A 16,967-nucleotide genomic window follows, 5' to 3' on the forward strand; every position below is an offset into this window, starting at 1 on the left:
CATTGACACGCGTCTCGGCCTAGCTTGACCACCACAGTAGGCCGGACCCACACCCACTAAAACAGAGCAACTCTAGATTGAGGGAACGCACACTTTCTTTGTCCACGACAGCCCAATCAGTGAAGCGAAAAACAGTAAAAGCTCCCCTTGTTGACAATTAGAGCAGTAGTTGAGCTTAAGTTCTTCGAATTTCAATAGCTTTACGTCACAGTCTGTAAGAAAAGCTTGTCCTGCTACCGGAGCTCGGGGATCATAGACGTAGAAATGCTAAGCGTGAGGTGTCACTTCTGGAGGTAAAGCTGGAAAGGAGAAATCCCACTTAATTGCTGCTGCTCATGAATAGACCATATGCATGATCATCTACGATTCTAACTGTTATCACCAATTCCCTAAGTGCATGAGTTGGAAACGGCTCGAATAACGTACACATAAATTTGAACAATTTAAAAGAGAATTTAAATTGAAAAACTTACCTATCCGGACAATATATAGCTGGTCTCATCCGTTGGGAACAAGCAATTAAACTGCACACAAAAGACAAGCTCAACATTGATTCTTTCTGGTCTCAAACTTCTATGGTGTTCTTCTTTGAATACAAAAGTTTGGAGGACATATATATATATGAGAATATATTAATGGGATTTGTCCTAGCTAGCTAGCTAGTATTTTGTCCCTGGACTCAAAGTAAAAGTGGTTGAGCAAGACTGATGAAATGAATCCGACTAGATAAATAACAGGCCTAGCTAGGACATGCACCTACTTTAGGTCACACATGTTTATTCTATTCCTTGATTCTGATCACTTAAAAAGAGCCTAAGGTCTAAGCAGACATCAATTATACAAATTGAGTTTCAAATTCTATCTTTCTACTGCTCAAATAGAAGAGTACGTAGTACGTACGTACGTGTTACTATAGTATTGTTAATTTGTAACTTTCACCATAAATTTGTTTTTATAAATTGGTCCAACAGCTTGTAATTAGTAGAATGATTAAGAATTTTAACTTATTAATTTAATTAATTAGTAACAAGTTTTTAGTTATTTCACTAATTACAAATTACGATATTAGTTGTATAAAGATTAGAAAAATACTATATATTATATTCATATCTAACTTTTTATCTTATCTTATGGGCTCTTGTAAATTTTTATTTTTTATTTTTTTTGTTGAAAAAACAAGGATCGACTTATTCAAGACTGATATATGCCAATATATATATATATATATGAGGTAAGAGAGTAGTGTAAAGTAAAAGCCGTATTTTTCTTCTGGATATCGATCGTAACATTCTGACATGATTTCTTGCGAATCTAACGCTGTATTTAAGATACTGATCAATGTTAGGCATGAACTGCAGTAATTGCTACACACTTTGCCCACTCTCATCCCAAAGTCATCTCCCTCGATCATCCCGATTAAAGTTTTTCCTCTCTCTCTCTCTCTCTCTCTTCTCTCTTACTTTCTCCTTTGAAATGAGCTTTTTGAGTTATGAAACAGTAATGGCTCTCGGCCTCTGCCCTCTTTCTTTCCTCTCACTCACTCACTCTCTATCTCAGTCAAAAACTTTTTCTCGCTCTTAATCGAGAAAGAGAGAGAATCAGAAGAAAAAAAAAAAAAAAAAGAAGATATTAATTAGAAGCACTTTCTATGACCAACCTTTACTAGTTGCCAAATCGCACACGGAGCTGCCACGTTGCAACTTTGCTGTTGGCGTTTCACTTTGACGTGGCACGCACCGGGACCTTAAACCAAAATAAATAGGGTTCGTGTTCAAGCATCCCGCTCTCTCTTCATCAATCCCTCTTTTCCCCAATAACTCTCTCTCTCTCTCTCTGCCTTTCCCACTTTTTTTCTTTTAGGTAAGAGAAGAAATTAAGCAAAAGAAAATAATGCAAGGGTTTGGCGGTGTACAAACTCCCAATAGAGAGTCATCGGACGGCCCAGGTTTTCCGAAAGATGGACCTCGAGATACACGTGACTTGCCATCTTTATTGTCTTCTTGCTATCCTATTACTCTCAAGGTATGAGAGAGAGTGGGAGTCTTTTTCTAGCGCTTTCATGACGCAGTACTTAAGACATATTATGGTACTTACATAAAAAAAAAAAAAGACATATTATGATAATATTGATGTTTTTAAGATTTCTTTTGACATTTCATGCAGTTCGTGGACGTGAGTTACCGAGTGAAGATTGAGAACAAGCAGAAGCGCGGTATCAGCCGCATGTTTTGTCACGGGCCCACAAAAACCGATCAGAGATCAACGGCCACGATCGAAGAACGAACAATCATGAGTGGGATCACAGGCATGGTTTCCCCAGGCGAAATCATGGCCATCCTAGGCCCGTCAGGGAGCGGGAAATCCACGCTCCTCAATGCTCTTGCGGGGAGACTCCACGGACACGGCTTGACCGGAAAAATCGTCGCCAACGACCGTAAGCTCAGCAAAAGCGTGCTGAGACGCACGGGGTTCGTGACCCAGGACGATATTCTCTACCCCCACCTCACAGTCCGCGAAACCCTAGTTTTCTGCTCCCTCCTTCGCCTGCCCCAAACGATATCCAAAAAGGAGAAAATCTCAGTCGCCGAGTCGGTGATCTCCGAGCTGGGTCTGGTGAAATGCCAGAACACAATCATAGGGAACAGCTTCATACGTGGGATATCTGGCGGGGAGAGAAAGAGAGTGAGCATAGCTAACGAGATGCTGATTAATCCTAGTTTGCTGATACTGGACGAGCCCACGTCGGGATTGGACTCCACCGGGGCGCACCGGTTGGTTGCCACGTTGGGGTCGCTGGCTCAGAAGGGAAAGACCATAGTGACTTCCATGCACCAGCCGTCCAGCCGAGTTTACCAGATGTTCCACTCCGTGTTGGTTCTGTCGGAGGGGAGGTGCTTCTACTTTGGGAAAGGGAGTGAGGCTGTCGGCTACTTTGAGTCGGTTGGGTTCTCGCCGTCTTTCTCCATGAATCCTGCGGACTTCCTGCTTGATCTCGCCAACGGTACGTAAGCTTTTGCTAGCTTTTTGTTTTATTTTTTCGTTTTTTTATTTTTCTGTTCATTTTGTGGGGCTTGTTGAGTAGACTCGGATGACTAGGATTTGCTGTCAATAATTATTTACAGCAGAAAAAGAAGAAGAAGTACGTACACAACTCTTTTGGTCGAAAATGTCTTCCTTTTAGCAACTTTTCTGCTCCGTTTGGTTCTTTAATCTAGAGCATTTTCTAATATCATTGTCCTCTTAAATTTCAAGGGTCTAGTTATAATTCGGCCAGCATGTCAGAGAGTCAGGAGGTTCATGGCCAAGGACCTATTAATTTCAAAAGAAATAGATAGTTTATGCGTCTAACAATACATAATTTTATATTATTTAATACTTTTAAAAATCGTGTCTATATAAATCGCCATCTCATTTTGGAAGGGAGGATCTTATTTTCTACTTCTCCATGTATGCTCATTGTTTTGGTTATTAATATGAAAAATCTTACACGAATGAGTATTCATTTTAATTTTAATTGATGCGACATTTAAAAATACTATAAATTTTTATTTTTTTTCTAACTCGAGAATGGGTTAGATTTCTCCATTAATATTACTGACCAGCTTGGTCCATATAGAAACCAAGTTAGTGTCGAACCGATGACGCATTGATTATCGATCCTCTGTCACAACATTAGCTGTAGGGGTTGGATATTAATGTTGGTGTCTTGTAGAGTGTGTGAGCCAGGCGACATGCATGTTTTTAATCCTCTAATATTAATCCTCCCTTTTTTTTCATTAAAAATAAATAAATTAAATTCTCTCGCACCTTTTCAGTACTACTACAGCATCCCCCCAAAAGAAGCCATGCCACTTAATTATTAGAAAAAAAAAATAAAAAGCCATGCCCAATCGAGTGGTGTTTGGGTGGCAAATGACGATGGCCCCCCTGCAGCTGGTGGTGTTGGTGGCGGTGGTGGAGTGTTCAATAAATTAGTAGTTAATTATTTTATTATATTCTTCCAGTAGGTAGAAAGGCCGATATATAGAATCACGACACGTACTGTGTTCTGCTTTAATTCCCTATTATTGAGAGATCTTTTTGGTGGGAAAATAGTTTTCTGATGCACTCCACCACGTGTCCTTTTTTCCCGAGTTTGACTGTCTCTTCCCCTTCACAACTTCTTTTTTCCTCTTTTAGCTAGCCAACTCGATTTGACTCCTTATGCTCCAATCCTTTTTCCTCGCTCTTTTCAGCTTTTATAAGGGATTAATCCCACAAGATTCGTTAGCGCATAAGTGCTATTCTCATACGGAAATTTCTTCCAATTAAATTTATATATGTCGAGAATATATATGATTTTCATATATCTTTTTAATTTATATGTGGGCAAGTAAGAATTACATATTAATTTAATTAGTAAAAATTCCTCCAAATTAATTAATTTAGAGAAAAATTTTATCCAAGCTAGCCCATGCAGTGCACCGGTGCCTCCTTCAAGAGAGACCAGGTGATTGTGGAAGTTTCCAATTTTGCTCGTGTACGTGATCTCTACTTTCTCGATGTTGATTGGTTGGATGCAGCTTTAAGTTCCGTCAATTGATTCGTTTCGTGGCAGTACTGATCAAACAATTCTATTCTTATTCTTCTTTCTTCTTTCTTTCTTTTTTCTTTCTTTTTTTTTTTCTCTTTTTAATTAATTTATTTATTTATAAAAAAGTTAAACTTTCATTAAAACATAAAGAGAGGGACATAAACCACCATAAAGATATATAAATTTTACCACCATAAAGGTGTGCACCCAATTTGATCCAAACAGAATTCAGGTAAATATAAACAGATTGCTTCACATAAAACATAGCCAACCAAAATGATGCTTCTGGGCTAACTTATAACTTTGCTTAATCTAGGAGTTGGTCACATAGTCTGGGCTAAAAGCACTGATCAGGTTAATAACTACAAAGCAACCTGTCAATTGAAAGACAAACGAAACAAAACAGGAAAACCCACACAGAAACTACCATCCGGAAAAACCACAGCCGGTGACGGCGCGTGTGCCCAAAACAGCCCCACAACAGACTTTCACCAACATCCTTTGATCGCCACTAGCCACAGCCTAAAAGAACGGAGCGTGATCATCCACGTGCAGTCCCAGGTGAAAACCACCCAGGCGTGTGGTCACCACGCGCCAAACACCGCACCTCAATGCCGCCGTAGCAAGCAGATCCCGAACCAGAAGACAGCGGCAAACACAGCTGGAAGTCGCATGTCAAGCAGAAGACAGTGGAAAAGCGCAGATCGGGCCTTCGAAAAATGTGGAAAAAGAAGAACATGACCAAACTCCACCATCGACACGCCGGGATGGCCCTTCTCCTTCAGGCACCTCACTAGTAAGCTTTCCTGCCAAAACAAAGAACAAGAAAACAACATAACCCAAACGGACTATGAGAAACAAACACCCACAACCGGATCTAATCGGAGGGACAAAAACTCCATAACCCTAACGGTTGGGAGCCTCAAACCTCCACAAGAGAAACCTTAGGGAGGAACAAAAACGCCTTAGCCCCAAGAGACTAAGGGAAAAAGCAGAGCCGAGGAAGGGAGGCTTGAAAACCTCCCCTCCTCGACACAGATCAGTCGCTTGGGAGGCTCCCTAGGAAAGAAGAAGAAAGTTCGAGAGAAGAGAATGGGTTATTTCCTCTTGGGCCAAAATGTGAGTATGATAATCTCCTCTTCTTATTCTCTAAGAATAGGTAACAAAATTTGAAAATTGAGTAACAAAAATTGAAAATTAATATTAATTGTTTACTGATTGACTTATAAATATAATACATTGATAATCTTAACTAGCAGCACTCTTATTAAATAACTAGCCTTATGAAAGGTCTGAGTTTTGAATTTATTTTTGTTACACATATTTTCTACACATTTTCATATAATTAAATTTAAAATTGAGAGATATAAATATCATTCCTCAATGGAGAGAAGCTTTGAGAATCGTGACTTTTAGTGCCTATACTGTTTTTATCCTACTAGAGATATTTATCATTTATGGAAGAAGTATGGCCCCCAACATACCCTAATTAAGTAGCGAGATTTATTAGGATATTATATTGGAGATAGTGGACCCTAGATTCATGTTCTCTTTAACTTCTTTCCCGATTAGAATATAAACGATTGTACGAATGGTCTTTGGAGTTTGGACCGTCCAAATAAGGATTTACTTTAATTATGATATTAGATACCCTAGGGAATTAATTGATTCGTTGAACGGAATTAGTTGACTAAAGTTAAATAGGGTTATTGTGGCTGCCACGTCATTTTAACCATTTCTCATAATGGCATCAATATTGCATCCGCTATGAATGTAATTACGAGAATTGCTAGGGTTCTTTTTTGTGTTTTTTTGAAATTTTTTTATAATAACGTAACACCTTATTTTTAATTAAAAAAATTACAATTTGATTTATCTTTTATATTTTTATTAAAAAATAAAAGTGCGATATTGACTTAAAAGAACACTAAAAGGAGTTCTAACAATCTCTACTACCACAACTCCATCTATATATATTTATTGGCCATAGTAATTTACATCATATATATATATATATATATATATATATATATATATATATACCTTATTCTATATTTTCTTTTAAGTTATTTAACAAAATCTTTGAGTCCCTTAGGTAATACATAACAACTTGTGGTACAAGTTTTATTGAGTATTTAAAATGAAATGATTTAATCCATTAGCCCCAGCAACAACCTACCTGGTCTGACAAATGGGGTCACATCATTTGTTAGGTGATAAACCATGGGCTAGCTCGGAACCAAGTCAGTTGGTAGTATAAAATTGCATGAAAACTTTATTAGTTTGGAGAGTTGAATTCTAATTATTTTTTATTTGTTTTTACTTTTTTAAAAAATAAATTATATTTTATTCAATATTTTTTTAAATTTTATTTTATAAAGTTATACTTCAAAATTTATGCAATAAATTAAAATTGAATTCTAATTTTAAAAAATTTAACACCCAAACGGACTACGTGTCAAGTTGAGTCTTGGGCACAAATTAATGTCTCCATACATTTGAAGTTGGTGACATTTTTGAATGTCTCGGTGGGTATGTCACTAACCAGCCTTGGAATTAAATAATGCAATACGACTGTACAAGTGCTCTTTGACTATGAGTTCCTTGAATAATGCATGCACAAACTTTGGGGCTTTGTCTCTTAGCCTTCCCTTTAATCTATTCTTGGACACAATGATTAGTTAAGGAAATGTTGAAGGTGGAGCATTGCTCTGTGTCCCACGATAACCGGTGCCACGACCATGATTCTATGGATTTAAATTCTTAGCAATTTACCGTTCAGATTGCTAGCAATTATCCAGACGTGAGAGATCATTTCTAGAAGGCTTACCTACCCTTACTTACCCAGAAAATGGGCAAAATCTCTATCATAGCTCCACAAGGGTTTTCTTTTCCTTTAATTTAGGGGTTAGATCTAGCTGTTTGGATTAGAATACTGATTCAATCACAATAGATCTAATTTCAATTGAAACTAAACCGTAATAAAAATATTTTATCATTTGGAAAGGAAGTTCTTTGATATATTAATTGAAAGTCATTAGCAGTATCTATAATATCTAGGATTCTAGCTACTATAACCCCATTTATGGTTGGGATCAAATGAGGCCTTAGATTTCTATTTGCAGGGGGGGAGCACTCAACTATATATCACATCCAAGTTATTACTTTTGGTCATGCCATTAGAAAACACTTTCAGCTAGACAAAACATACTAGTGGATTATGAGTATCGTCTCTTAATTTGTCTCATTGATAATCAGCTAATTAATTGACCCCATTATGGTGGATGATGAGGATTGCACTAATGGAAACCCTAGCTAGATCGATCTCTTTCAATTTCTTTTGCTCTTATTGGCTTTGACCACTGATTTTTTTGGCATTTCTTTGATCACTGATATCAGTGACAACTCTATGAAAAGATAAGTGGCCAACACTCTAAAACTACTCTTTGTAAAAAGTGGGAAAAAAGAAAAAGAAAAAATTAGTGATGATCATGTTATGGGGTAGAGTCAAGATTTTCTCCTTGCAATGAAAAAAGAAACCAAGATTGGTCTCATTTTCAAAGCTAAGCCTATATAGCTAGCCTAGGATGTCGGATGTCCCCATCTTCCTTCCCCATTACATACACCTAACACCTGTCAAACGTACACTTGGCAATTCAATTCGTTCTCTTAAAACTTATCTGAGTACTTCAGTGATCTCGCAAGTTCGATCTGATCATTAATTCAACTTTTTCTTTTCTAGCGTCCGCTTTTCATTCCATCAACTTTTTCTAAGTCTTATTAATGTACAGCATGATATGTTGAAGAGCAACACGTGTTGGATGGCTTGATCCCCTCTCCCCTTTCCCCCTGTAAATAAAAAAAAAAAAAAACACGTGTTGGATGGCTTTGAATTTAACTCTGATCTGCCCATTCTTCTTCCCAATTATATATATGAAATCCCAAAAAAGTTTGAATTAAATTGAAAAAGCAAAGTTTTATACAATAAAGATGGGAAGTGGTCGCCCTACCAGCGCACCGGCCACCAACTTTTGAGTGGAATCCCACCTTACCACTCACACTAGGTCCACCTTTATTTGTAACTTTGGTATATACAAATAATTTGCTTGTACGTGTCATTAGGTGGATTAAACTAATCAAATAATATGTCTTTATTTATCATTTACTTTTATTTTTTAATTTTTTTAATTTAGCTTATTAAATTGACATTTGTTTAATTCAACCTATTAAACTGATATATGCTTTAAACGGTTTGTGAAAATCTTATGTTTCAGTGGCCTTCTCGTACATCGATATATTGCTTTTAGCAGCAGAGTAATCCCTCTCAACAAAGTCTTGTCCTATCTAATTATCTTATCTTTATCTAACTTTGAAAACAGCCAGGTTCACTCGAAAAGACAACAACAACAACAAAAAAATAATAACAACACACATACGACCCACAAGAGTAATCTATTATTTTTGCTGATCATTTTTCTAAAGTGCCCTCTTCTTTTAATGTTGCTTTACTTTTAACTTACATATAAGTCAAAATTTCATATATATATTCTATACTCATAAACATTTAACTCTAGTTTGGATGCGTGTCATTCAATTATTTAACGTACATTTTAACACTAGTACTCAAATTATTGATACATGGATATATTCAAATTATTCTTCAGCAAGTGACTCATTAAATATTTAAAAAATAATAATTATTAAATCAATGTATTTTTGTAATTTTATAAACATCTTAGGGGTATAATAAATATTTTACTCGTCAACCGTTTGATTTAACGTTGAATTTGAATGTGAGGATTGACATGCATTGTAAGAAATTTAAAGATAGTACTGATTTTAAATTGACACTTTTTAAAATTTAAGAGTATGATTTCAAGAGTAATGAAAGATTGGTAAGTGAAATTTTCTCTAATTAAAATAATAAGTGAATTATAAAGATTGATTGGAACTCAAGGTCAATTATTCTACAAATTTAACTAAATTTAATCATTTATTAATTAATAATTTAACCTTCCTAATTGTCTATAATTCATAACTATTTGCTCCATACTTGTAAGGCATTTTGAATTTTATCAAAGGGATATTAGTCATCAATCTGTGATTGAAACCTTTTCTCTTCATTTGTGCCGCAGGTGTTTGCCAGGTGGATGGTACTGTAAGTGAAAGAGATAAGCCAAATATCAAGCACATCATGTTTTCCTCGTACAACACCTTGTTGGCTCCGAAGGTAAAAGCTGCCTGCATGGACAGTACTAGTGCAACCATCAATCCAACAAAAGGGACGAATAATATTGTTATTGGAAGCCATTCTTCAAGAGAGCACAGATTTTATTCATGCAGCAATATAATCTCCTTTTCCGCATGGTTCAACCAGTTCAGAATACTCCTCCAAAGAAGCCTCAAGGAACGGAAACACGAATCGTTCAACACGCTTAGGGTCTTCCAGGTGATCACCGCCGCAATATTGGCCGGTTTGATGTGGTGGCACTCGGATTTTCTAGACATTCAAGATCGTCTAGGCCTCCTCTTCTTCATTTCCATCTTCTGGGGAGTCTTCCCGTCGTTTAACTCTGTCTTCGCCTTCCCTCAAGAACGTGCCATCTTTATGAAGGAACGGGCTTCCGGTATGTACACTCTTTCTTCATACTTCATGGCTCGAATCGTCGGAGATTTGCCGATGGAGCTCATTCTCCCCACCATTTTTCTCACTGTCACTTACTGGATGGCCGGACTAAAACCCACGTTGGATGCTTTTCTCCTGACTCTGCTGCTTCTGCTCGGCTATGTCCTCGTGTCTCAGGGTCTCGGCCTTTTTCTAGGCGCCGCTATCATGGATGCCAAACAGGCTTCTACAGTCGTAACCGTCACAATGCTGGCGTTTGTATTAACCGGAGGATTTTACGTTCACAAGGTGCCATCTTGCATGGCTTGGATCAAATATATTTCCACCACCTTTTACAGTTACAGGCTCCTCATCAACGTGCAATATGGAGAAGGGAAGAAACTTTCGTCCTTGTTGGGTTGCGATAGATCATCATCATCATCAGCTGCCTGCAAGTTTATTGAAGAAGACATCGGAAGGCAAATCAGCCCTGTGGTGAGCGTTGGCGTCTTGTTCTTGATGTTTGTGGGGTATAGGTTATTGGCTTACATTGCTTTGAGGCGCATCAAAGCTTGAATTCGATCTAGCTGTCTTACGATATAGGTGTACGTTCGATCTCCTCGTAATTGTAATTCTTCAAATAACTGGAGCGCACAGGAGGATGGATATATATGCACAAGCCAATTATATCTAGATCCTGGCCGCTTATGATCGATCTCTTTCTCTTTTTTCACTAGCTAGGGCGTAGCCACTACTAATTCAATTGACGCCAATTGTAATATTGTACCATTAATGATCAGTTTGCATAAGTAAATTAAGTGTAAAGAATGATGAGCTCAACCAAGACTCGCTAGTTTGTTAAAAGAGCGTGGTTATGTTACTACAATCGCGCCGGTCACTAAAATATGTATTATCATGCACAATTCACATAATATTGTCTCGTTAACAAATTGATTTGGCAGATTGCATGATATTTATCATGTTGATCAACACTTTATCTCATTTACAAATTCACTTGGTAGTTTGCATGGCATTTATTACGTTAATTGCTAGAGTCCTTGTTGAGGTGAATGTAGATGATGAATTTCCTAAATAAATAGATGTTCTTGGGATTGATGGTAATATACTTAAAATTTGTGTGGAATGCCCCTGGCTACCAATTAGATGCAAGACGTGTTGGTTGTTTGGTCATGCTACTCATACATGTACCAAGCCTGGTAAACCTGTGTGGATACATAAGAAAAAAGATTTTGTGCAGCAAGGTACTAAGGTTGAGCCTGACAAGGTTAAAGAAAAAGCTATTGGGGTTGACAAGTCAGATCCTTCGTGTCCTGATCAGTGGACAGTGGTGAAGTTTATAAAGACCCCAAAGCCTCGGTCTATATCGTCAGACAATAGCCGACATTGGTCCAACTCTTTTCATCTTCTAGCTAGGGTGGATGGTCAGGTGTTTGATGATGCTCAAATTAGGAAGTCTAACCTGGCTTTACAGCAGGAATTGGATGCTATGGAGACTCCTGTGCATGAGGACAGAGGAAAGGGTAAATTGGTGGATATGGATGTGGATGTGGATGTGGATGTGGATGCGGATGCGGGGGGGGGGGTTATCTCCACATTCATGAACCTCTTAGTCTGGAATGTGAAGGGTTTGAACCATCTCTCCAAGCAAAAAGAGGTTCAAAGAATTGTAAGGGAGAAGAAGATAAAACTCATCTGCATTATTGAGACTAGAGTAAAGTATAATAAGGCTGATGTGTTCATGGAATCTCTTTTTCCTAATTGGGGTTTTTGTTCCAATTATGAGCAACATTATTTGGGCCGGATTTGGGTTTGTTGGGATAAGCTAGATTTTGATGTCTGTACCTTTGACAAGACCGATCAGTGTATTAGTTGTTGTGTGCACTATCTGAAAGATGGGTCTCGGTGGTTCCAGTCTTTTGTCTATGGGGCTAACAAACCTCTTGATAGAAGGCCTTTATGGAAACACTTGTCTACCATCAAGAATAGGGTGTTTCCTAATCCCTGGACGCTGTGTGGCGACTTCAATGTTGTGAGACATTTGGAAGAGAAATGGGTTTGGATAGCCTTAATTCTTATGATCTGGAATTTGAGGAATGTCTAAATGATTTGGATGTGGTGGATTTAAAATTTAGTGGTTGTTTTTACACCTGGAATACACAGGAGTGAAGGATCTAGTTTTGTGGCAAGGAAGCTAGATCGTGTTATGGTAAATGAGGAATGGATGGGTAGATTTGGGGGTACCATGGTTGATTTTGCATCTGCTGGTATCTCATATCACTCTCATGCCTTTATTACTATGGGTAGTATGGTGAGTTATGGCCCTAAACCTTTCAAATTTTGTAATTTTTGGTTGGAGCATGTTGATTATTCGGATTGGCTAGCCAACTGTTGGGCTTAGGAGATTCATGGAGTGCCTATGTATAGGCTTTGCAGGAAGTTGAAAGCTTTTAAAGCCGTGTTGAAGGCTCAGACTCCCAAATGTTTTGGTAATCTTGGGAACAAAGTTTTACAAGCTCGTGAGTCCCTTGACATGGCTAAAAAGGCTGTGCTTGATTCTAGGGGTAGAGCTAATTGTTTGTAGAAGGAAAGGGAATGCCTTCATGCTTACCTGTCTATCATGAAAGCTGAAGAAGCTCTTTTAAAGCATAAAACTCACAATCAGTGGTTGCAGCTTGGAGACTAAAATAATTAATGCTTTCACTGTCTCCTTAAGGGCAGACAGGCTAGAAATTTCATTTCCTACTTGTATGATGAGGATGGTCAACGGGTGGAAGATATTGCTAAGGTGAAGGCGATAGCTGTGGATTTTTACAAGAAACTGTTAGGTACTAAGAGTACTCATTTTTCTACTGCCTGTGCTGATAGGGCTAAGCAGTTGATTTCTCCTATTGTGCCGGCTGAGAAAGCTTCTACGTTGGGTAGAGATGTCACGGCAGAGGAGATAAAAAATACTATATTTAGCATGAAAGATAATAAGGCCCCAGGCCCGGATGGCTTCATAGTGAAATTTTATAAGTCTTCTTGGCACATTGTGGGTGAAGATGTGGTTGCTGCCATTCAGAATTTTTTTAGTACTGGCCTTCTTCTCAAAGAGGTTAATGCCACAATCTTAACCTTGGTTCCTAAGAAGGTCAATGCTTCGGTAATGGGGGATTTTAGACCTATTGCATGTTGCAATGTCCTTTACAAATGTATAACCAATATTCTCTCTAACAGGATGCTGCCATTTCTGGATCCTTTGATAAGTAGATCTCAATCTGCTTTCATCCCAGGAAGAAGCATATCTGAGAATGTTCTTTTGGCTCAAGAATTGGTTCGAAACTATCATCGACCTGGGGGTAATCCTCGATGCACAATAAAGGTAGACCTCATGAAGGTGTATGACTTTGTGGATTGGGATTTTTTGGTGCATTGTCTTTCCTGTTTTGGGTTCCCTGCTCTTTTCACCAAATGGATCAAGGTGTGCATTACTTCTCCAAGGTTTTCTATTTCTATTAATGGGACTTTGGTGGGGTATTTTAGAGGTGAAAAAGGTTTAAGACAGGGTGACCATTTATCCCCTTATTTGTTTGTCCTAGCCATGGAGGTTTTCTCTAGATTGATGCAAGAGTATACTAGAGAGGGGTGTTTAAATATCATCCTAGATGCTCCAGGATGAATATCACTCACCTCTGCTTTGCAGATGATTTGTTGTTGTTTTCTGAGGCCAGCTTATCTTCCATCTCAGTCATTAAGGCAGCTTTATTGGAATTTGAGGGTTTGTCAGGTTTAAGAGCCAATCCTTCTAAGAGCTCATTTTTCTGCTCTTAAGTCTCAGATAGGCTGAAGGCTTCCTTATGCGGAAGGGGAAGTTGCATGTTCGATGCCTGGGGGTCCCTCTCATTTCTTCAAAATTGTCTGCTGGGGATTGCAGAGTCTTGGTAGAAAAATTGCAGGTCGCAATAATTCTTGGTCCTCCAAAAAGCTGCCTTTTGCAGGAAGGTTACAACTCCTTTCTTCTATACTCTATAGCATCCAGGTTTATTGGTCCAGTATCTTCATTCTTCCTAAGAGCATTCTTAAAGATATTAGTCAGAATTTTAGCCGTTCCCTTTGTAATGGTAGTGATGTAATACTGCCAAGGCAAAAATTTATTGGAATGATATTTGTTTCCCTAAAAAGGAATGGGGTTTGGGGCTAAAAGATGTTGAGATTTGGAATATCTCTTCTATGATGAGGCACATTTGGAGTATATTTAATAAATCTGGATCCATGTGGGTTGCTTGGGTTCATGAGTACCTGCTAAAAGGTAGAAGCTTTTGGAATGTGACCATCCCTAATAACAGCTCTTGGTGTTTGAGGAAGTTACTAAAAATCAGGAGCTTAGCTCGGGGTTTTCTTAGATTTGATGTTATGAATGGTTCCAATATTCACTTATGGGTAGATAATTCGCACCCCTTTGGAGCTCTCTTTGACAGATTTGGCTTTAGAGTTATATATGACTCCAATAGTAGACTGGATGCTAAGCTAGATATTGCCCTTAAACAGGGTAATTGGTGTTAGAGCCCAGCGTGTTATGAAGATCTTGTAGCCATTCAAAGTAGATTGATGGATGTGTCGATTGGTGGAATTGACAAACCTGTTTGGAGTCTTGCCAAGTTTGGTGTGTTCACTTGTGCATAAACTTGGAATCACCTAAGGAAGAAAAAGGAGGCTGTGAGGTGGTGGCCGTTGGTTTGGCATTCTTTTGCTATTCTCAAACAAGCTTTTATCCTATGATTAGCTCTTCTCAATAGGCTAACTACTGGGGACTGGTTGCTTGCTTGGGGTTTTAAAGGGGATGTTAATTGTGGTTTCTGCAAGTCTGGTGTTGAGAGTCGAAACCACATTTTCTTTTCTTGTGGTTTTAGCTCCTGAGTTTGGAAAACTTGTTTACAGCAATGTGACTTGCTGAATTGTTATACAAGTTAGAGTGAAGTGATTGATGAAGGATGTAGAACCTGGAATAGTAAGAGTTTGATGAGGACAATTTGTAGACTTATCTTGAGCTCTGCTGTGTATTGGATATGGCGAGCCCGAAATTAGTTAAAAGTTGGTAGACAACCTCTCACTGAAGAGCAGGTTTTGAAGCAAATTTTTGGGAAGTTCGGTGTCGAGTTTATGGAAAAGGCAAATTTCCAAAAACTATGGAGAATATTATTCTTTGTCACAAATGGAACATTGATACTTTTATTTTGAGTTAGTTGTTCCATTGTGGGTAGGGTTGTTTTTTTGTTTTTTTTTTTGGTGTTTGTGGTTTAGTTCCATGAGTGTAGCATGGATATTCCTATAGGTTTTCTAGTAGTTCTGCTTTCTATTGTTTGGGTTGTACGCCTTTTGTTGTACAGTTGATTTGTTTTGTCAATATATAGTTTTACTCATTCTTTAAAAAAAAAAAAAAAAATATAAACTGCCACACAACGTACAATTTAGGCCGAACACTTATTTTCATGAAGTGTAAAAATGTAAAGTGTGTTTTCACACATTTTTTCTTCTCCAAAGAGCATAGGGGAACCGGATTCTCTCTCCGTTCATTTGAACCGAAGAGGAGCTAGCTCATTAAAAAATGAGACAAAATGTCATTTTATTTTATTTTTTTTACCACTCCTTAAAGAATCGGCTCTTTTTAAAGAATTCAGTTTTCAGAAATGAGTACTAAAGAGTGTTTCTTTAATGGGCTAAATAACAGCAATTAGAAGTAAGGGTATGGGCTCATATGTTATGTGCATGGTCACACATTATATAAGCCCGTCCCAGTGTCCCACTAAGAACTAACCAATAGCCAAAACAAGCCCGTATTAGCACAGTCCACACAATCAATTACGTTTCTACTTATTTTGTAGGTATTCGTTGAATAGTAAGAGATCTAATTAAGCCGAGTTTTAAGATTTTAAGACTGGTTCGTTTATGAGTCAAGTTCAAACTGATTGAATCGAGCTATAAAGTGTGTGTTCAACTTTGACTCGTTTAAAACTTGAGCGAGCTTGAGCTCAAGCTTGAGATTATTGAGAATGCCATTCAAGCCGAGTAGAGTTATTCGACAAGCTTGACTCAACTAGAGCTCGAGTTAGGCTATTAAATTTTTTAATGTGTGATCAAACCGGAGTTCAAGCCCGAGTTTATGAACAACCTCTATACATTTATTAATAACATAAATATATAATATGTAACTATATAAGACATATTATAAAATATAGTACATAATTATAGTATACAAGCAACAAAATAACAATATGTTATTATACATAACCATAGAGTATAAACTATGGTGTATATATATATATATTGTGAGCAAGTAGTAAATCTAATATATTCTATATAACTAAGTAACTATAATATAAATATGATATATAATTATTGTTAATCATGTCAGATGTGATATATAACACATTAACTATTAATAACTTAATATGTTAGTTTAACATACTAAATACTATTATCAAAGTATTATAATTAATGTGTAATACTATATTTATTTAGCTAGTATACTATATGCTTATTTAGTGTGTATGTTATATATATAAAAAAATTACCTATAGACTATAGTTAACTACTCTGTATATATAATATACATATAAATATTGAGTAACATATAGTTAATCATATTTACTTAGTATATGTTAATTAACCAGATAATATATTAGTTTATGAACTAACTAGTCAGTATGTTGTCATCAAGGGATAGCTCAATCAGTTGGGGAGTGGGGACCACGCCTCATAAAGCGGAGGTCACTAGTTCGAATTCCCTTT

General features: G+C 37.4%; 2 protein-coding genes across 2 annotated transcripts; both read left to right on the forward strand.

Annotated features, from left to right (window-relative positions):
- The first annotated feature begins 1,790 nt into the window (after positions 1 to 1,790).
- On the forward strand, positions 1,791 to 11,151 carry LOC133870751 (ABC transporter G family member 25). Its single transcript, XM_062307957.1, has 3 exons — positions 1,791 to 2,022; positions 2,164 to 3,001; positions 9,709 to 11,151. Exons 1-3 carry the CDS (start codon positions 1,891 to 1,893, stop codon positions 10,752 to 10,754), a joined length of 2,016 nt encoding a protein of 671 aa, XP_062163941.1. The 5' UTR covers positions 1,791 to 1,890; the 3' UTR covers positions 10,755 to 11,151.
- Positions 11,152 to 11,293: 142 nt separating this feature from the next.
- Positions 11,294 to 13,857, forward strand: LOC133871671 (uncharacterized). The gene is made up of 5 exons (XM_062309097.1): positions 11,294 to 11,395; positions 11,437 to 12,209; positions 12,360 to 12,507; positions 12,598 to 12,744; positions 12,913 to 13,857. The coding sequence occupies exons 1-5, from the start codon at positions 11,294 to 11,296 to the stop codon at positions 13,855 to 13,857; spliced, it is 2,115 nt and encodes a 704-aa protein (XP_062165081.1).
- Positions 13,858 to 16,967: the final 3,110 nt, after the last annotated feature.

Source organism: Alnus glutinosa, chromosome 6 (assembly GCF_958979055.1).
Source record: "Alnus glutinosa chromosome 6, dhAlnGlut1.1, whole genome shotgun sequence".
NCBI lineage: Eukaryota > Viridiplantae > Streptophyta > Magnoliopsida > Fagales > Betulaceae > Alnus > Alnus glutinosa.

What these genes read in the sequence shown, in the direction of transcription:
- LOC133870751 (XM_062307957.1), top strand. Translation starts at nt 1,891, where the DNA reads ATGCAAGGGTTTGGCGGTGTACAAACTCCCAATAGAGAGTCATCGGAC. An exon ending in GCTATCCTATTACTCTCAAG is followed by an intron (nt 2,023 to 2,163) that starts GTATGAGAGAGA and finishes CATTTCATGCAG; the next exon opens with TTCGTGGACGTGAGTTACCG. An exon ending in CCTGCTTGATCTCGCCAACG is followed by an intron (nt 3,002 to 9,708) that starts GTACGTAAGCTT and finishes TTTGTGCCGCAG; the next exon opens with GTGTTTGCCAGGTGGATGGT.
- LOC133871671 (XM_062309097.1), top strand. Translation starts at nt 11,294, where the DNA reads ATGGTAATATACTTAAAATTTGTGTGGAATGCCCCTGGCTACCAATTA. An exon ending in TTTCCTAATCCCTGGACGCT is followed by an intron (nt 12,210 to 12,359) that starts GTGTGGCGACTT and finishes TGGAATACACAG; the next exon opens with GAGTGAAGGATCTAGTTTTG. An exon ending in TTGACATGGCTAAAAAGGCT is followed by an intron (nt 12,745 to 12,912) that starts GTGCTTGATTCT and finishes TGTCTCCTTAAG; the next exon opens with GGCAGACAGGCTAGAAATTT.